Here is a 21,640-nt window from a genome sequence, read left to right as displayed (position 1 = left end):
GGGCCGGTGTCGGTTTGGGATATCACAGTGGCCTGGCCCGCTTTTGTGACCCGGCAGTGTCACTAAAGAGGAGGATGGGGATGATAGGATTAGTAGTTATTCGTGACGCTACCTGTGGTATGCGGCCAGGTATGGGAGCCGCCGCTGCAGGGTTGATGTCCGCTGGGGCTGATGGTGACGCAGGATGGGTGTTGCAGCTCTCCACAGGTAGAGCTAGGCCCCAGGGAGGACATTGGGAGTAGGCCACCCCAGTGTGAGAGCGTGGGGCGCCAGAAGGATTTTAAGTTGTTTACTCACTGAGTTGCTCCTGCTGTTGGACTGCCAGACTCTGCTGTGATGGGCTCCAGCCGATCCCGGGTAGTTTGAAGGAAAGAACCGGTGGAATGCTCCATGAGTCCTCCCTCTCTGCGCTGTGTTGTGTGAGTCCCTGCAACTTGAAGCCACGCTGGGACCCGAGTAGTGGGGGTGATTATGTTCCCCATCACGTATAGCAGGCAGTGCGAGTCTGTCGATAGGGTCGCCCTATGGTCACGACTCCTGGCTCTATGTGCTGCTTTGCCCCTGGCACTGTTGTGGGCCAGAAGACTTGAAATCATCTGCCCAGCAGATTCTGCTGGTAGGCCGTGAAGTGCCCACCAGCCTAGGGCTCCGCATCCTGAGATGTGTGCCGGTCCCGAGGGAGCTAAGAGTTCTCCCCTTGGCGACCGTGTTCTCCTGCGTCTCACTTCGTTCCCGGTAGTTTCTCAACGCTCTGTGTATGTGTGTGGCTCCTTTCTCCCCCGATCAGTCGCTCCGCCCACCTGAGCACCTGAGCTAGTGGCTGAGATGCCCCAGAAGAGATGATGACCATCCTAAATGACCCTACCCTAACCCCGTCCCGGTGAGAGGGTAACTGGCTTATGTGGGTTTGTGGATTGTGAATGACCGACACCAATCTCCTCCTTACCCGGGATGAATACTGCACCTCTGGTGAGATGCAGTACCCTGTGGCAACTGAAGCCTCAGGGGCGCCACACAGCCATACTGTCACAATTCCTCTGTGCAGAGCATTTTGACTTTGGAGATGCTCTGCTGCACTTTCCTGTGTTACTAAGCTACCATAGCAGTGTGTTTGAAAGCAAAGAATTCCATGTTGGTACTGATTACGCAAGTGCTCCACCTGTCATGATTTGTCTGTGCAGAGCATCTTGTCTTTGGAGATGCTCTACTGCACTTTCCTGTGTTACTAGCTAGAAGTGTGTTTGACAGCTCAGGATTCAATGTTATTGCTGATTACTCAGGTGTTTCACCTTTCTGGTAATTCCTCAAGCTTCTTTACTGAACATGCTCGCCCAGACATCATCAGTTGTATTTTCTGGTTCTGCAGTTGTGCTATTAGTTTGTGTCTCTGTTCTGATCTTTGTTCTCTGACCCCGATCCGTGTTGTGACTCCTCTCTGCCCGCTCCCTATTCCTGTCGTGACCCCCTGCCTGTTTGACCTCGGACCGTGTCCTGACTACGTCTCTGCTTTCTCCCTGAACTTATTACGTGCTCTCCTGGACTTCTGACCCTCGGATATCTCCCTAACTACGCCTCTGTTTACTCCTTGTGCTTATACATGTCCTCCTGTTAACAGACCCTGGCTTTCCTGACTACTCTGCTGCCCACACTCCCCATAAGTAGTGGCTAGCATCTCACACACAGTTTGGGAGGACTAATGGGGTTCATCATACAGTGATGCAGGACTACAGGGGGAAATTCATACAGTGTGGGGGTAGGGGCCTTCATACAGTGTGAGGGGAATACTGAGGGTCATCTTACAATGTGGGGAGAATACTGAGGGCCATCATAAAGTGTAGGCAAACTACTGGGGACCATAATACAGTGTGGGGGGGTTGCTGAGGACCATCATACAGTGTGAGTAGGGCTACTGAGGGCCATCATACAGTGGGGGGGGCTACTAAGGGCTGTCAAAAAGTGGGATGGGGCTATTGTGGGGCATCATGCTGTGCATCGTGAGCTGTGGACTCATCATTCTCTTTAGATGGGAGCTGTAGACAGCATCAAACTGTGTAGAGAAGAGCTGTGAGGGTCATCATGCTGTGCATAGGGAGCAGTGGATCTATCTGGCTGTGTATGTGGGTGTGTGGGGAGCATCATATTGTGTGTAGGGACCTGTGTATTCATCATCCTGTATAAGTGAGAGATGTGGAGAGCATTATACTGTGTAGAGGGGAGCTATAGATGGCATTATGCTATATATAGGGAGCTGTGGATACATAATCATACTGTGTAAAGGGGAGTTGTAGGTGGCATCATGCTGTGTATAGGGAGCTGTAGATTCATCATCCTGTGTAGGTGGGGTGGGAGCTGTGGGGAGCATCATATTGTGTAGAGGGGAGCTGTGGGGGGCATCATGCAGTGTATAGGGAGCTGTTGATCTATTCTGCTGTGCATGTGGGAATGTGGGGGGCATAATGCTGTGTAGCGGGGTACTATATATGGAGGGACTTGGGACATTATTAATTGTTAAATGGGCACTTAAAGGGAACCTTTCACCAGATTTGGCGACTATAAGCTGCGGCCACCACCAGAGAGGTCTTATATACAGCATTCTAACATGCTGTACATAAGAGTCCAGGTGTAACGCCTGCCTGGATCAACAGACTCAGGTGGGATGTAATGGACAGACTAGAGGGAAGCCGCTCACCAAGCAGGACCCCCATAACCCTGAAACCCTTTAACCCCTATACAGGGATTTGGAATTACACAGGGCCCTGGAGATCACTACCTGTGGAAGGCAGCAGTCCGATGAGAGTAGTCGTCAGGCAGGGTCAAACCAGGAATAGAAGAACAGGGACAGAATCGTCAGACAAGGACGTAATCAGAAAACGTAGCAGAGGTCAAATCCGGATCGGACAGCGAGGTACAAAAACAGCAGGCAGAAGGGTAGTCAGAAAACACGCAGAAGTCAGCACACATGAATCACAAAACAGAATAGGGCGGACCAGGAGCCAGGAAATCAGAACTATCTCTGGCAGAGGTCAGCAGACAGGAGGGGGAACTAAGAAGAGTGTGGTGCCTTCCCATTGGCTGTAGCTGAACGTTGGCAACTTCAGCCGGAAGGCACACGCCACCCACAGTCAGCCAGTTGTACTGCAGATCCCAAGATAACCCAGCCCAGTGGATGATCGGAGCCTGCGCCCACCGGTGCCGCTAGCATCGACTCCTCTCCCATCACCAGCACCATGCATGGCAGGAACACGGCGTCGCCTGGCGGTTGGAGGAGAAGTCGCTGGAGCAGACTCCGGTGGCGACGTAACACCAGACCGCTGTGTAGAACGTAAAAATCACTTTATAATATTCACCTAATGGGTGATGCGGTGCAGACTGGTCAGATGGGTGTCTCCGTTCTCCGGGTCCGGCACCTCCTCCTTTGGCCATCTTTGTCCTCCTTCTTCTGAAGCCTGGGTCCTTGACGCGTACTACATCATGCACACTAACCGGCACACTAACAGGCGCACTTTGATCTGCCCCGAGCATCGAAGATCAAAGTATTGTAGTGCGCCTGTGCAGGACTTCAATGCCGGCTAGTGTGCATGATGTAGGACGCGTCATGCACCCAGGCTTCAGAAGAAGGAGGACAAAGATGGCCGAAAAAGGAGGCGTTCACCTTTATTCTTCACACCATTATGAAAGACATGACCTTCTTTCCCTTTCTTTAGCTTAGTGTGGGGTACTGCTCCTTGACCTGTCCTCCCCATCCTCCCTCCCCCCCGCTATCTTGGCCCTCGTTCTCAAGCTCCAGAGGCTGTGTCTTCTTTAACCCACATCCTCACACCTGCATCCAATGCTGAACCCCAATGGCTCTCTAGCCAGACGACTCTCTAAGCCCACCAGGGTGAGCCGTAGGCTCAGGACCTCTATAGGTTACCTCAGGGCTCCCTGATTTGCCCTAACACCAAGGCTATGTCTTATCTCATTTGAACCCTCTACTCTACTGTCCCTTCTCGAGACCTCCCTACCATCCTCCTTCCCGCATCTGTCACTTCCCCCTTAACCCTATCTTTTCCATTCTTCTTCACTAGGTGATGTCTGTTGGCAGCAGTACCACTCTACTGCATCTGGAACCTGCACTTAGCTAGCAGCATTAAATATTAACATATACAATACAATTGGTATAACATATAGAACACATAGCAAAACCAGTACAGGGCCAAGTCCACCTCCTCCAAGCGTATAGATGGTACTGGAAGCCATGGGACTTTATGAGTCATCCTAGGCAAAAGGTATAGATGGAGAAGAGTAGAGGTTCCAAGAAAGAGCCTTGAGGGACATCAACAGAGAGAGGATGGGATGAGGAGGTAGCATGGGAATAGGAGAAGCTAAAAATGCAGTTAGAAAGGTATGATTAGAGCCTTGAAAAGGCAAGGTCTTTGACGTCAAGACAAGAGAAGATCTGTAGTAGGAGGAGTGGTCGGCTATCGAAGGCACAGGACAAGTCTAGAAATGTTCGTTTTCTGTGGCAGTAAGTAATTTTGGTTAGGGCAGTTTTGGTGGAATGGTAGGGACGATAGATGGATTGTAGGTTGTCAGTGAGTTAGATGAGAGCTGGAAAGAAAGTTCACTATTAACATACTGCATGAAGAGTTTGGAGGCAATGGGAGTAGTGACATGGGACACTAGCTATATGTAGAGGTCAGGTCAAAGGATGGCTTTTTTAGGCTTGGTATGATCTTGGCATGTTTGAAAGCAGAAGGGAAGGTACCATTAGTTAATGATGGTTTAGGGCTGGGATACGTGTGATAGTGAGATTGGGGAGGATGTGGCATGGTGTCAAGTGCAGAAGTATTGAGGTGCAATTTGCTGAGTTAAGTAAACTTTCCTTCAGTAAAGAAGGGCAGTGAGCCCCATAGGGGTGAATGGACCCCATGACGATCGGGAGGGTGCAAGGTTAGGAAAGGGTTAATGGGTTTGCATGGGATGGGGGATAAGTGGGAGTACAGGATTGGTAGAAGGGAGCTGTAAGGGGATTGGGGGGGAGCAAGGATGGGGTGGGGTGTTGTGAGAGGTATAAGAGAGGGGGGTGTACTGATCACCTCCCCTTTCGTCGCTTGATCTCTGTGTCCCAGGACGTACTGCTGCCTCCTGCCATGGCTGCCCTTGCTGAACTGCTGGAGATGGTGCGGGGGGCCTCCGAGGTATTAGGAGTGGATGCCCTGAGGCAGCAGCTGGCAGCGGTCTGTGGGGCTGGAGCGGCGCCGCCTGCTGTTCCAGCGCCCGGGCCGATGCTACGTGCTCGGCGGGCGCGACCGCCGGAGCGCTACTCCCCCAGCGGGAGGGGGAGAATACGATCAAGGAGCCCCTGCGGGGACCCTCCGGAGCAGCGGCGGAGCCCTTCCACTCACCTAGGGGAGCAGCCGGCCACCGGGAGGAATCCGCGTCGGAGATCCCGTGGGTCGGGGGTGGGCGGAGCCTCGGCGAGGCCCACTTCCGGTCCGCGGCCTGCGCAGCATCGGACCGGAGCATGGATGACGGCAGCCCCCAGTGATGTGCCGGCTGGGGGTGGCGCTCGGCGTGCCGGATTGCCGGAGGAGACTCCCTGCAGGCCGCAGGGGAGAGCTACAGGACGGAGGACGGGAGCGGATGCGCGCGGCGAGGTCAGGAGATCGGAGGAGGGGTACGGTGGCCCGCAGGCACAGAGGAGATCGGTAGTCACGGTCCCCCCCGGCGAGGAGCGTGCTGGGGGAGGGTCCCGGCGAGGAGCAAGCTCGGCACGGCCTTCCTGCAGTCGGCAGGGAGAGAGCCCTCTGAGGACGGCAGGAGAAGTGGCGGCGCAGCAGGATGGCACGACTACAGCGAGGAAAGACGGCGGCAGGGCGCCACGGCGGGAGAAACGGAAGAGGTCAAGCAGGAGTCGCCCGGACGAGCAGGGTGCGGTGACCGTGGGGGTCGACGGCCGCCAGGTGCGGGCTGTCCCCTCGCTGGTCCCCCCTGAGGATTTCGGCAGCGCATCTGACTCCAGCGAGGAAGAAGGAGCAGCGGCGGGTCGGACGGAGCGGCAGCAGGAAGATCGTGGCACGGCTGTTCCGGGGTCGGCGCAACGGCAGGCTGGTGAGCAGACAACAGAAATGTTTCATGCTGTGGGTAGCGCGAGCGGGGGCGGGGGTTCCGTCGCGGGACGCGTTGCGCTGGGGGCGAGTGCGGTCGGGCAGTCTGGTTTACCAGGTCCGGAGTTTTGGGGGCAGCTTATGGGGGTGTTGCAGGGGTTGTCTGCGGAACGGGTTAGTCGGACTGGGCCTGGGGCTCCGGTGGGGGCGTGGGTGGGCCCCACGGAGGTGGTGCGGACAGAGGCGCCGGTGCGCGAGGTTGCGGCGGGGGACCCGACCTCGGCGGCAGGTACGGGACAGGAGGCAGGTGGGGCGGCTTCCGGGGGCGCAAGTAAGGAGGCGGAAAAGGAAAAAGAAAAGGAGGATGAGGTTGTGCGCTTGGATGATAGGGCGAGGAGTGAAATTTATGTGTGTTTTGAAGGTCAGTTAGGGGTTCATTTGAAAAAGGAGGTGAGGGAAAAGATTTGGAAAGGGGAGTATGTGGAAATTTTTTCCCTGCTTCCCTTGGAAAAGTTTAATTTGGATAAGGTAAAGCCCAGTGATACAAAAAAGGAGAAGGAGGATGAGGAAAAACGGAGGTATAGGTTGATCCCGAGGACGTTTACTAACTGGCTACAGGCCTTTGCGATCTTAGCCAGCGTGATCGGGGAAAAGGAGCCGGAGCATTGTTCCGCCTTATTTGGATATATGGATGCGATAGGGGAAGCGTATAGAGTATATGGCGGTTTAGGGTGGTTGAGATATGATGAGCAGTTCCGGCAACGGAAGGCTCTGCGGCCGGGAGTCCAGTGGGGCCACAAGGATATTTCTTTGTGGATGCGGTTAATGACGGCGCCGGTTCAGCCCTTTCGAGGGGGTGCCGGGAGCCCGGGTGCGAGCGGCGGGTCCTCGGCTGGACAGAAAAAGGGAGCTTGTTGGCAGTATAACGAGGGACAGTGTAAGTTCGGGGCCTCTTGTCGGTTCAAACACGAGTGTTCTGGATGTGGAGGGTCCCACCCTCTGGCCAGGTGTTTCAAGAAAGGGAAAGGAAAGGCGGGGGATGGGTCTGGAAAAAGGGAGGACGCCAGTGAGGGTCGAGGCGATGCTTCCCTATTTAAGTAGATACCCGGATGTTCGGGCGGCGGAGTTGTTGGAACGGGGTTTTACGGAGGGCTTTCGGATTCCGTTTGAATCTGAGGCGCCGGTGTTTCGCCCGGGAAACCTGAGGTCCGCAAAAGAACATCCGGCGGTGGTGAAGGAAAAGCTGCAGAAGGAGGTGGAGTTGGGAAGGATGTCGGGCCCATTCCAGGACCCGCCATTCTCCAATTTACGGATTTCCCCCCTTGGGGTGGTTCCTAAGAAGGAGCCGAACAAATTTCGGCTCATTCATCATTTATCTTATCCGGCGGGATTGTCGGTGAATGATGGGATATCACCGGAATTGTCGGCGGTATGTTATGTATCGTTCGATAGGGCCTTGGAGCTGGTAAGGGTAGCGGGGCGGGGGGCCCTGATGGCTAAGGCGGATGTGGAAGCAGCTTTTCGTTTACTCCCGGTGCATCCAGAGAGCTTTCATCTCTTGGGGTGTATGTGGGATGGTGAATACTATGTGGATCGTTGCTTGCCGATGGGCTGTTCCATTTCGTGTGCTTATTTTGAGGCATTCAGTACGTTTGTGGAATGGGTAGTCAAGGAGGTGACAGGAGTCCATTCGGTGATTCACTATTTGGATGACTTCTTTTGCGTGGGTCCGGCGGCCTCTTCGGTTTGCTCCTTGTTGTTGTTCACGTTAGAGCGGATCGCGCGTAGCCTGGGTATTCCGTTGGCAAAAGACAAAACAGAAGGGCCGGTGACGGTTTTATGTTTCTTAGGTATCGAAATTGATACACTGGCAATGGAATGCCGGTTGCCGGAGGGGAAGCTGTTGGATTTGAAGGCGTCGGTGCGGTTTTTGTCTCAGGCCAAGAAGGTGCGGTTGCGCGAGTTGCAGTCAGTGCTCGGAAAATTGAATTTCGCTTGTCGCATTATGCCGATGGGGCGGATATTTAATAGGAGACTGGCGGGCGCAACCGCGGGGGTAAAAGCTCCAAATCACTTTGTCCGAGTGACAAAAATGATGAAAGGGGATTTGTTGGTGTGGGAGGAGTTCTTGGACCGGTACAACGGTCGGACCCTTTGGATGAGCAAGGCAGTGTCCAATAGCCAGCTGGAATTGTACACTGATGCTGCTGGGGCGACGGGTTTTGGTGCAATTTTTCAAACGCGCTGGTGCGTGGGAAAGTGGCCGCAGCGTTGGGTGGAAGCAGGTTTGGTGAGGAATTTGGCGCTGTTGGAATTGTTTCCCATTATTGTGGCGGTGGAGTTGTGGGGCCCTGTTTTTGCTGGAAGAAGGGTTTGCATGCATTGTGACAACATGGCGGTGGTGCATTCCATCAACGCACTGTCGGCAAAATCCCCGCCGGTTGTGGGGTATTTAAGGCATCTCGTGTTGCGTTGCTTGGAGTTAAACATTTGCGTGGTGGCTCGGCATGTGCCTGGGATTCACAACGAGGTGGCTGATGCGCTATCACGGTTTCAGTTTTGCAGGTTCAGGAAGCTGGTGCCGGAAGCGGACGCGGAGGGAGAACCTTGCCCGAACTGGCTGTGGGACCTGGCATCGGTATAGCATTTGAGGGAATTCGGAGATCGGTGTCTGAGGCTACTTGGTGCCGATATCAGGCGGTGTGGAAGGAATGGGCAGAGTTGGAAAGTAGGGAGTTCATGGAGTCGGGTTACAAGGGTCGAGTATTGGGGGTACTGATGTTAATAAGTGGGGATTTTTCGGAAGGCAGGTCGGTTTCGGTGATTGGTTGCAAGTTGGCGGCGTTGGCCTTTTTGTTCCAGATGCAAGGGGTTCGGGACGCAACTAAGGATTTTCTGGTGCGACAGGCAATGAAGGGTTTTTGGAAAGGGGCTCAGTCGCGTGACTCTAGGCGGCCGGTGTCATTGCCATTGTTGGTGCGTTTAGTGGGGTGTTTAGGGGAGTTATGTTCGTCTCCTTATGAGCGGGTGTTGTTTTCGGTAGCTTTTGTACTGGCGTTTTTTGGGGCCTTTCGTATTGGCGAATTGGTCAGCCCGACTAAGCAAGCGATGGGTGGTTTGCTGTTGGGTGATGTAATGCTGGGGGAGGATGGAGTGGAATGTCGGCTTCGCTTTTCTAAGACGGATCAGAGGGGCCGGGGGCGCTTAGTAGTGTTGTTCGCTTTATCGGGGCACCAGTTGTGCCCAGTGTTACATGTGTCAGAGTTTTTAAAAGTGCGCGGCAGTTACCCTGGTGTTTTTCTTAGACATGCGGACGGATTGGCTTTGTCGCGGTATCAATTCAATGCGGTGCTGAAGATGGCTCTAGCAAGGGTGGGGGAGGAGCCACGTGAGTACGGGTCTCACTCTTTCCGGATTGGGGCGGAAACGGAGGCCGCCAGGTGGGGTTTGAGTGAGGACTGTATCCGGCGGATTGGGAGGTGGGAGTCTTCCAGGTTCCGTTTGTACATTAGGCCTCACTTGGTCAGGTGATGGTCAGGGGTGGGGGATTCAAGGTTGGTGTTTGATGCCGGTTTTTTGGGGCAATTTCTTGTTCTGTTGCTGTTTTTATTCGTGGTCTTTGTATTTTAGGTCCATGTCTTGTGTGGATCCTCGGGCACTCCTATGTGTATTGGGGAGCGTTACGGGCGGATGTGCGACGTGACGGCAGCTTGGAGTGTCGGTGTCGGAAGCTCGAGTAAAGTGGCTCGGAATTCGGGGCATGACCTGGGGTAGAGTGCGCCCTGAGGTGGCTTATTATAGCCGGATGGATCGGGTCCCTGATGTGTTAATTTTGCATGTGGGGGGGAACGATTTGGGAGTGAGGTCGGCGAGGGAATTGAAAAGGGATATTAAGCTGGACCTGTTGCATTTGTGGAGGGCGTTCCCGGGCATAGTTATCGTTTGGTCGGACATTATAGCTCGGACGCAGTGGCGTTTTGGGAGGTCGGTAGACCGTATTAATAGGGCCCGGAGCAAGCTGAACCGGGCTATTGGCAGGTTTGTGGCGAGAAATGGGGGGTTGGTGGTGCGGCATAGAGAATTGGAGGAGTCCACGGAGCAGTATCTGAGGAGAGATGGGGTTCATCTGACTGATGTGGGTCTGGATTTATGGATGTTGGGTTTGAGGGATGGCCTAGAGCAAGCACTGGGGGTGTGGGGGGCTCGGGCCAAGTAAGGGTGTCACTTGGCCGGCCTGTGGCGGGGTGATAGGTCCGTCTGAGAGGTTGGGAGTACCGACAGTCGGTTGTTTGGTACGAAGTCGCTCAAGGGGAGTGGCTTCGGAGTGGATGGGAACTTGTGGGCGGAGGTCCCGCAGGTTCTGGGTAGGGGTAATTAACGATGGAACGTTGTTACCCCTCACCTTGGGCCGGGTGATCACGGCCGAGGTGGTCCTCTGGGCCGGTTTGGAGGTTACGGCCGGGGGGTTAGGAATGATGGTTTGCCTCTCGGACGGATCTATCGGTGTTTCTGGTTATACGGGTATATATGTATAAGGTTAAGTTGAACAATTGAGTGGCATGTTGGGCCACGAGTTTTGGTATACATATATACGGTAAAATAAAACTGTGGCCATTCCTGCAATAAAGTCGTGGTTCTCGTCTTTATTTAGGGAGATATAGTACGGGGGGTGTTTCTGCAGGATAACCTGCTTATCCCTTATAGATGCGTCAAGAAGGGCAGTGAGCCCCATAGGGGTGAATGGACCCCATGACGATCGGGAGGGTGCAAGGTTATGAAAGGGTTAATGGGTTTGCATGGGATGGGGGATAAGTGGGAGTACAGGATTGGTAGAAGGGAGCTGTAAGGGGATTGGGGGGGAGCAAGGATGGGGTGGGGTGTTGTGAGAGGTATAAGAGAGGGGGGTGTACTGATCACCTCCCCTTTCGTCGCTTGATCTCTGTGTCCCACCCGCCCGCCCTGATATATAATTTTTATGTATATGTTTATAAAAATAAAAAAAAAAAAAAAAAAAAAAAAAAAAAAACAAAGTGAAACGGTGATGGTTTTTTCAAAAAAAAAAAAAAATTTATAAAAAAAAAAAAAAAAAAAGGAATAAAGGTGAATACAAGGTTGAGTTGCTAATCTATTGTTGTCACAGCGTGGTGATAGGTCCGTCTGAGAGGTTGGGAGTACCGACAGTCGGTTGTTTGGTACGAAGTCGCTCAAGGGGAGTGGCTTCGGAGTGGATGGGAACTTGTGGGCGGAGGTCCCGCAGGTTCTGGGTAGGGGTAATTAACGATGGAACGTTGTTACCCCTCACCTTGGGCCGGGTGATCACGGCCGAGGTGGTCCTCTGGGCCGGTTTGGAGGTTACGGCCGGGGGGTTAGGAATGATGGTTTGCCTCTCGGACGGATCTATCGGTGTTTCTGGTTATACGGGTATATATGTATAAGGTTAAGTTGAACAATTGAGTGGCATGTTGGGCCACGAGTTTTGGTATACATATATACGGTAAAATAAAACTGTGGCCATTCCTGCAATAAAGTCGTGGTTCTCGTCTTTATTTAGGGAGATATAGTACGGGGGGTGTTTCTGCAGGATAACCTGCTTATCCCTTATAGATGCGTCATGGTGGAGAGGAGAGTTATGGGGCAGAGGCTGTGTTCTGTTATATGATGGTGTTGTGGTGGTTATGCAGTAAAGACTTTTTTGTTTGGGCAATCTTGTTTTTAAAACTGCAGCAAAGTCTTCTACAGAGATGAGAAAGATCGGTGGGGGGCAGTGATATGGAATGGAGGAGGAAGTTGAAGTGTGGAATAGCTGTTTGGGGTTGTGGAATAAAGAAGATACGAGGCATGTGAAGTATTCCTGTTTAGCAGAGGTGAGGGCCAACTTGAGTGTGAAAGTTCCTTGTTTGAATGTGGTGAAGTGGCAATCATCTTGGGAGTGCATTTTCTTTCAGCGTTGCTCCGCAATCCTGGATACTTGTCGAATCTTCTCAGTGAGGTTGTTGTGCCACGGTTGTCTATTGTTTCGTCGCACTCTGCCCTGCACAAGAGAGGCAACTGTCGCGGGCGGGGAGGAGGGTGTCAGCACACCGCGCTCACCCCTTCTGCTCGGGTCCGGCAGCTGCTCAGTGGTGGCTCGAGCGGTGGGCCGGATCCCGGGGTTTCTCGAGCGACACTCCTCGCCCGTGAGTGAAAGGGGGTTTAGGGATGTTGGGATAATGTCCGTGACGCCACCCACGGTTGTGGTGATGTGTAGCACCACCGCTGCTTAATGCGGGGATACCGGGGATGGTGATGGGGAGCAGCCAGGTGTTGTGTTGCCCCTCCGTGGGTAGGGGTTGGTGATCCCGGGGCCCGGTGATGGCTTGGGAGGTGCAGGGCTTGGTGGGCGCAGGGACGCAGGGACAGCGCGGTGCCTTGCGGCACTGTGGTACTCACTCAGCCTGAGACACGGACACAGTTTGTACGGTAAACCAAACGGCTGGTAGGACGGTCCCACAGACGGCTGCTTTGCTTCCCCGGTAGGTGACGGTGATGTCTCTCTTCCTTGCACCTGTATGTACGGTTGGTTGCGATGGGTCCCCACCGGTAACCCGCTCCCTGGCTTCAAGCTGGGCCGGAGGAGCACTACACTTTGCCCGCAGGCGCTGGCCCTCAGAGACTGGTGCCCTGGCGGTGGCGGTGCCTCTGTTGTACGGGTTGGGCTGTTGCCTTCAATCGGGACTTGGTTGTTGGGGGAATCTACGTCCCCTTCACTGACGGATTCGGCAAATTTGGTGACTCCTAGCCTTGCCGGGGTCCGAGAGGCCCCTGCCCTGGTGCTGACTGTCCTTCGGAACACTGCTCCAGACCACCAGGCACACAGCCAACGGGGTCCTTCCAGGAACTTCCAAACGGTCCCCCTCCGGACAGTCACCGCCGTCGCTGACCTTGCTGTTCTGGCCCTACACACAGCTGGGCCCTCAGGCTTTGCACACTCTCTGCGCTGTCACCACTTCTTGCTTTCCTCCTTTTCCACTTTTCCTTCGCTTGCACTTAGCTTATCTGTTGTTTACTCAAGCTCGTCCCTGAGCTGACTGCTCTCTTGCCCTGCCCGGGCTAAAACTGCCTGGCACTTCCTGCCTCCAGAGCTGTGATCTCCTTGGTGGGCGGAGCCAGCCGCCTGGCCCACCCCCAGGTGTGAATCACCAGCCTCTGGAGGAAGGCAACAAGGATTTCTGGTTCAGCTTAGGTGTGCCTACCTGGGATGTGGGGTGTGGTGGTGTTGTGACCTGTGACCCCTGGCTTGCCCAGGGCGACACATTCCCCCTTAGCAAAATGCAGACCGTCCGCGGGCTGCCGTCCTACACCGGTTTTATTTTTCTGTTAAAAGGGGATAACAGGGTTAAACAAACATGCATAACATTTTTAATAAATTCTTCACAAGACGGGAGGCACATTTACTTTTAACGTTGCAACGGTTTACGGTTACGGTTTCCGCTCTCTCCCACCCAAGTAACCTGGCGCTGATGCTGCCCCTAAAACCCAAACTAGAAATATATGGTGTGCACTCAGCTATTGGTGAGTTTGGAGGTGCTAGTGAGTGGACCAGGGTCCAGACTATCATGTACAATATAGACACTGCACTCTCTATTCAAAAAACGAGGTATATAAAGACCAACAAATTCGTTTTTGTTCAAAAGGTTTTTTTGTTTTTTTATTTTTTAATTTTTCAATGCTATAAGAAAATAGAAAAGTGGTAATAATACATATGGTGGGACGTTTCGGCCATAACACTGGCCTTCTTCACGCCGTATTACACTCCATAGAAGTGGGGGGAACTAGTTTCCAATAGGTGAAAGGAGTGTGTACAGAGAAAATTAGAGTAGGGGAACACCCTAGGTATTGTTTTTCTATTGGTCACGGGAGGCAATTCCTGGTGGATAAAGAATCTCAGGGTGTAATTGCTCTGGAGAGGTCTAATGGGTACATCAGCGGAACATTTAAGATTATGGTTTCTTGTGATATTGCATAACCTTAATCCAGTAATTGTTGGAATAGTGTAGAGACCTATTCTGGATGTAATGTTTTCAGTTACGGTGTCACGTTTTATGTCCTTTTTGGACTCCACATGTGAAGTACAACTATTAGCATGTATTGTAATAGTCTTTGCAATGTGTAGTTCCTTTAAGCCGTCTGGACGGCTTAAAGGAACTACACATTGCAAAGACTATTACAATACATGCTAATAGTTGTACTTCACATGTGGAGTCCAAAAAGGACATAAAACGTGACACCGTAACTGAAAACATTACATCCAGAATAGGTCTCTACACTATTCCAACAATTACTGGATTAAGGTTATGCAATATCACAAGAAACCATAATCTTAAATGTTCCGCTGATGTACCCATTAGACCTCTCCAGAGCAATTACACCCTGAGATTCTTTATCCACCAGGAATTGCCTCCCGTGACCAATAGAAAAACAATACCTAGGGTGTTCCCCTACTCTAATTTTCTCTGTACACACTCCTTTCACCTATTGGAAACTAGTTCCCCCCACTTCTATGGAGTGTAATACGGCGTGAAGAAGGCCAGTGTTATGGCCGAAACGTCCCACCATATGTATTATTACCACTTTTCTATTTTCTTATAGCATTGAAAAATTAAAAAATAAAAAAACAAAAAAACCTTTTGAACAAAAACGAATTTGTTGGTCTTTATATACCTCGTTTTTTGAATAGAGAGTGCAGTGTCTATATTGTACACGCCCCTAAAACCCAGGCAGCACCCCTTGACCCACAGTCCAGCACACGGTACCCGAGCGGGATCTGTCCTTCCCTCCAGAGGGTAGCCACCGGTTCCTTTGGTGGCTGGGCCCTGGCCTACTCTGCTCAGGGCCCTCCCTCCAACCTGCCTCTCCGGAGGCGGCATTGCGGAAACGGTAACGGTAACCAACATATTTACAAGCCACTAACGTCTGTGGTTGCCCTGCAAGTTCACGGGCTTGTCCATGGATAGTTCCCATGCATTTTAAACGGTCCCCACGGGGACAACGGTGCCGGCTCCGGCCGGTTCAATCACAGCAGACAATCAGGTGAAAACTCGGTATAATCATCTTCTCATTTTTCAAAACGTTTCAAACAACAAACAGTGGTGGTCCCAACGGGGACGGTGCTGCGGGCTTCCGCTGCCCTTTTGCGGCTTAACAGTCCATTCTCACTCGTGGGGCTCTAGTGCCACCTTCACATGGTGCACCGCTCTGGACCCCAAGGGTAGCTCGCTGCAGGCGATCTTCTTCCATATTCATGCGGGCATGCACATCCGCTCTACACCCCTCTCGGGCATCGATCTCCCTGCGCAGCTGCTGTTGCCGCCGCTCCCAGCCGGGAGTACTTTCTGTTTGCTCCAGTTCAGCGTGTGCGGGGGACGGACCCAGCCAGAGTCCCTCCGTGTCGGCTACGACCGGCACCTTCAGTAATGAGGGACCCCGCTGTGACATGGTCTCCTCTGCCTCAAGGCAGCTGCATCCCCGCCGTGCCTCCGGTGCATCTTTGCTGACGGCCTCAGCCTTTGGTTTCTTCCATAGAAGCGGTTCAGGGTGGTCATGAGCTTCTGCTGCAGGTCCGTCCGCCGGGGCAGATTGGCAGGGTACCGCTACCGGTGGTGGTGGTAGCGGGCCTAGTGGCGGGGCAGCAGCAGCTAACGCGGGTAGCGGGAGAGGCAGCAGGGTGAACGGGTGTAGGCCGGGCCCCTCAGCCGCAGCGGCCGATCCCTCGGGAATACAGGGACGTGGGTCTCTTACCCGTTCCTCCAAATCTTCCTCCACCTCGCATCTCCACATAGCAGCCACCACTTCCACCATGTCGGCCTCCCACTCCTCCAGGAGGAGCTGCATGCGGACCTGCAGGCGGCTGCTTAGCTGGGCGGTCCGGACTTCCACCCACGCCGCCATGCCGGGCGCGGGGACCACGGTGTTGTTGGTCGGACTCAGCATCTTTAGCAGCGGCCTCTTCCAGGAACCAAGAAATGGCCGCAGGGTCCTGGCGTCCCTGCTTCCACAGCCGCGCTCACATGCGGCCAGCCGCCATCGCGTCCCCCTTAGCTCTTTCCGGCCCCTCCTCTCTCGGGGCGGGGTTCTGGCCTTCGCGCCTCTACTGCTCGAGAAGACGCTCGAGCGGGAACTTTTCGCGCCAAAGATGGCGGCTTCTGCAATTTTTCTGCCGGATCCCTCCGGCAGTAACAAGGCGCACCTCTACCAGACGGCAGAGCGGTAAGATCCTGTTCGTGACGCCAAGTTGTCGCGGGCGGGGAGGAGGGTGTCAGCACACCGCGCTCACCCCTTCTGCTCGGGTCCGGCATCTGCTCAGTGGTGGCTCGAGCGGTGGGCCGGATTCCGGGGTTTCTCGAGCGACACTCCTCGCCCGTGAGTGAAAGGGGGTTTAGGGATGTTGGGATAATGTCCGTGACGCCACCCACGGTTGTGGTGATGTGTAGCACCACCGCTGCTTAATGCGGGGACCCCGGGGATGGTGATGGGGAGCAGCCAGGTGTTGTGTTGCCCCTCCGTGGGTAGGGCTTGGTGATCCCGGGGCCCGGTGATGGCTTGGGAGGTGCAGGGCTTGGTGGGCGCAGGGACGCAGGGACAGCGCGGTGCCTTGCGGCACTGTGGTACTCACTCAGCCTGAGACACGGACACAGTTTGTACGGTAAACCAAACGGCTGGTAGGACGGTCCCACAGACGGCTGCTTTGCTTCCCCGGTAGGTGACGGTGATGTCTCTCTTCCTTGCACCTGTATGTACGGTTGGTTGCGATGGGTCCCCACCGGTAACCCGCTCCCTGGCTTCAAGCTGGGCCGGAGGAGCACTACACTTTGCCCGCAGGCGCTGGCCCTCAGAGACTGGTGCCCTTGCGGTGGCGGTGCCTCTGTTGTACGGGTTGGGCTGTTGCCTTCAATTGGGACTTGGTTGTTGGGGGAATCTACGTCCCCTTCACTGACGGATTCGGCAAATTTGGCGACTCCTAGCCTTGCCGGGGTCCGAGAGGCCCCTGCCCTGGTGCTGACTGTCCTTCGGAACACTGCTCCAGACCACCGGGCACACAGCCAACGGGGTCCTTCCAGGAACTTCCAAACGGTCCCCCTCCGGACAGTCACCGCCGTCGCTGACCTTGCTGTTCTGGCCCTACACACAGCTGGGCCCTCAGGCTTTGCACACTCTCTGCGCTGTCACCACTTCTTGCTTTTCTCCTTTTCCACTTTTCCTTCGCTTGCACTTAGCTTATCTGTTGTTTACTCAAGCTCGTCCCTGAGCTGACTGCTCTCTTGCCCTGCCCGGGCTAAAACTGCCTGGCACTTCCTGCCTCCAGAGCTGTGATCTCCTTGGTGGGCGGAGCCAACCGCCTGGCCCACCCCCTGGTGTGAATCACCAGCCTCTGGAGGAAGGCAACAAGGATTTCTGGTTCAGCTTAGGTGTGCCTACCTGGGATGTGGGGTGTGGTGGTGTTGTGACCTGTGACCCCTGGCTTGCCCAGGGCGACACACAACCAAGTCAATAGATGATATGAGCATGGTGTTGTAGAAAACAGTACTTTGTAGTAAATGCACAATGGTACGTTGTTAGGACTGGCTGGTGTCAGAGCCAGGAACGTCGGTCATGTGTCATGCTATTATGTAATATATATACTCCTTTATAGAATCTGACTAGATGTGCATGGCCTTGCTCAATGCAAGTGTATTGAGCGAGGCTGAGCCCATTTCGTTGGATTCTGGCGGGGAGTATGCATATTGCATACGCGCAGCCAGGTGACCGCCATTTATGGCTCTGAAATCGGCGAATCCTCACAGCGCACAAAGCATGCAAGGTGAGGATTCACAAGTCTGCAGTCACATAGCCTGACTGCAGACTTATACATTTAGACCAGAGAACCCCTTTAAACCAAAGCATATTGCTTTGCAAGAATTATAGCTTCTATATAAACTGTCTTTAAATTTAAAATCACCTGCTCCATTATCCAGAAAAATGTAATGTTTTCCATATGTTGATTAGCGTGCTTGGTGCACAGATGACGTGGCCGAGTGACTGAGTGCACCGATCCTCCAGCTATAATTTAGATGAGGCAGCCACCCTCTCTCTACAATGATATTCATAAAAAAGGATAGTATATGGTTGATCTGTATAGGATTTCATTTTTTGGTGTAACCACAGATTTAAACAGGCGACTCTTATTCGAAGTATGGACGAGAATAGCGCATAGTGAATTTTTTTCATGCAAACATTCGATCCATGTAAAAAAAAAATATATAATCTAAACAGTAAAACAGAGCTTAATTGGCCCTAGGGCTATCCACGTGAAGTCATTTTTTGCCATGCACAACACATCACCCCGAAAATATGTGTACATAGCCCATCAGAGGGGCACAGCATGTAGCCTTATCTCCTTTCTGTTGCAGCTGCTCCGCTACACTTCAGGCACATGAACGAGCAATGTAAACATTGCCTGTAAAGGACAAGCAATAGAGATGGAGCATTGGTGTACTCAGCCACTTAGCCAAGCAATGGGTGCACCGACCATCCCTAATCAATATAGGAAATAAAGTGCATTTTATGGATAACGATATGCTTAGCTTTATATGTAAGTTTTGGGGTTACAGACACTCCCATTAAAGTCGTATATTCATGACATATCTATTGTACAGATACATAGGTCTTCATATAATACTACTGAATAATCTTATCTATTTCTAGGTGGGGGAGTGAAACATCTATTCGTCTTGGGGCTCATTCATTTGAAGGCAAAGAAAAAGGGGCTCAAGTGTTTGGCATTTTTAGAACTATCGCACATCCAAAATACAACAGGGGAACTTTGAAAAATGACATTCGACTGATGAAAGTAAGACTTATTCTGCTTTGTATGGAATATAGTAGTCATGTAATCAGACAAATAATAGGATATGTATATGACATCATACTACACAACCATCACAAAAGGACCTTTCACCAGTTTGAGTGTGTTAATGGTTGCAAAGCTTAGCAAAATGCAGTTTTTATATTTCATTTTCTCCTATCCTTTTCAGAGATATTAGCTTGCCAATTTTATATTATAATGTATGTTATAGTTCAACTGGGGGATCTGGAAGTGTTAGTATTAATACACAACTCAGCTCTGCTGTATCTCTATACAGTAGCTGTGGAGTTATGTATCATTACAAATAATTCCAGATCTCATCTCACAGTGCTGTCTGCTTTCACCCTCCCGAACACACTGACTGCTGTGAGATTAGATCTGGAAGTGTTTGTAATGAGATTCACCAACTCCTGTAAGCCCATGATGTCCTCACTATTACTTGGCGATGCCCCGATGTCCCTAGATAATTGACAAATACAGTTTTCGCTAAGTTATGCAAATCCTCCAAATGTTCTACGGTATATACTTGATATATTTCATACAATGTAATATGTTAAATAATTTCACTTCTAGTTAAAAGGTACAGCAAAACTTGGAAAAACTGTTGCTGTGCTACCTTTACCGAAAACATTTGAGGACACAGCAGCACAAACAGTTTGTGAAACTGCTGGATGGGGATGGACTGAAAGACAAGATAATGCTGACTTTCTGAGGGAAGTGAATATCACTGTTCTGGACAGAGAAGCATGTCAGAAACATTGGAAAAAGAAAGTTGATATAACCGACAATTTAATATGCACCATTGTGGGGCCAAAGGGACAAGACACCTGTACAGTAAGTGTCAGTTCTGTCTGTCTTACTCCTTGTTCCTTTTTTGTTCGTAGTATGGTTGTTATCGCAGCAAGGACAAATTAGACCCAAATCTACATGTGACACTGGTCCTAAATCTGACCATACAGATTATTCCACATATTCCAACATATTACCCTGGCAATGCTTCTATTAGAGAATACTTCTATAACATTGCAAACACTTTTGGGTACCCCTATGTTGACAGCACCTTACTGCACAAAATGGACCTATAACCATGTACCATATACATTCGAGTATAAGCCGGCTTGAGTATAAGCCGAGGCACCTAATTTTACCACAACAAAACTGGGAAGACTTATTGACTTGACTATAAGCCTAGGGTGGGAAATGCAGCAGCTACTGGTAGTAATGTGCCCATATTATTTCCTATAGTAATGTTCCCATATTGTCCTCTGTAGCAATGTCCCCATATTGTCCCCTGTAGTAATGTGCCCATATTGTCCCCTGTAGTAATGTGCCCATATTGTCCCCTGTAGTAATGGGCCCTTTAGTAATGTGCCCCATCCTTTAGCATTGTCCTCTTACTGGTCCCATTCTTGTCCCCTATTATCCTGTTGTTCAAATACACATAAAAAAAAATTATTCTCACCTATCCTCCATTCCCACGTTGTTCTCTTACCTGCTTCTTCTGGACCGCAGGCATGTAGATCCCTCAGTGATTGAAGCCGGTACACGGGGCCGCCGCTGTCGTCAGTGCTTTACCTCACTTAGGCAGCGCAAATCATTCAAGTGAAGTAAAGTGCTGACAACAACAGCAGCGGACCCGTGTACCGGCTGCAATCACCGAGGGATCTATGTGCCTGCGGTCCAGAAGAAGCAGGTAAGAGGACACCATGGGAATGGAAGACAGGTGAAAATCATTTTTTGTGCGACTCTCACTCAAGTGTAAGCCGAGGGGAGCATTTTCAACATAAAAAATAGTAAAAAAAACCCTCAAACCGCAAAATAACACTGATTACTATCGAACATTTAGCCCTAAAGCACCTAAAAATGTGACCACCAATGTGCTGTGAGCCACTGAATGTCTTTTCTACCTACTCCTTCAACCGTCCTTGTGTCCTAGGAATCCTATTATCCAGATATTTTACACATTGAGACATAAAATATTAACACGAATCTATTAATCAAAATGTAATTACTTCTACTCCTTATTTTACAGGGAGACTCAGGTGGTCCTTTAATTTGCAAAGGTTCGTTTAGAGGAGTCACTTCTTTTGGGGAAAGTGTGTGCGGAAAACCCAACGATTCATCCATCTTTACCCGCCTAACTAAGGAATATGTCCATTGGATAAATAGCACAATTTCTAAGTACTCCTAAAGCTTCAAGAACATAAATAAAATTATTGGCATAGATTATAATTTGCACTGATCGTTAATTTCCATTAAAGAGAAGCTTCATTTTGCAAAATAGAAAACAACGCAGTGATTAGGAGCAATTCATCATATCTTTAAAAACAATGATATGTAATTTATATCCTGTAACATTGTCTATATTGTTGTATTTGCTGATTTGCTGCATGGGAATATTACGCATAGGCTACATTTCTATTTCTTGAACAATAAAAAGATGAGTGATTGAAAAAAGTCACATGGATGGAGAAAAGGAGCAGTAACAAATTATTTGCAAGATCCTGGTCCAATTGGCACATCAAACTAAGAATGTGGACACATGGTAAATAACGTAAAATAAGGTCTTACTTAAAGGGAATCTGTCAGGTGCAATATGCACACAGAATCAGGAGCAGTTCTGGGTGCATATTGCTAATCCCTGCCTAACAGACCCTTTATCAGCATATTA

At 51.3% G+C, this 21,640-nt stretch overlaps 1 protein-coding gene across 1 annotated transcript in view; it reads left to right on the top strand.

Annotated features, from left to right (window-relative positions):
- LOC142301742 (granzyme A-like) overlaps positions 1-21,436 on the top strand; it is a 36,106-nt gene extending 14,670 nt beyond the window's left edge. Inside the window, exons 3-5 of the mRNA XM_075342764.1 lie at positions 18,810-18,954; positions 19,543-19,803; positions 21,002-21,436. Of these exons, the coding sequence (XP_075198879.1) occupies positions 18,810-18,954; positions 19,543-19,803; positions 21,002-21,160 (565 nt within the window). The 3' untranslated portion in view covers positions 21,161-21,436. The remainder of the gene's footprint in view (positions 1-18,809; positions 18,955-19,542; positions 19,804-21,001) is intronic.
- Positions 21,437-21,640: the final 204 nt, after the last annotated feature.

This window comes from Anomaloglossus baeobatrachus, chromosome 1 (genome assembly GCF_048569485.1).
Source record: "Anomaloglossus baeobatrachus isolate aAnoBae1 chromosome 1, aAnoBae1.hap1, whole genome shotgun sequence".
Classification (NCBI taxonomy): Eukaryota; Metazoa; Chordata; class Amphibia; order Anura; family Aromobatidae; genus Anomaloglossus; species Anomaloglossus baeobatrachus.
This window is presented reverse-complemented; position numbering and strand designations above follow the sequence as displayed.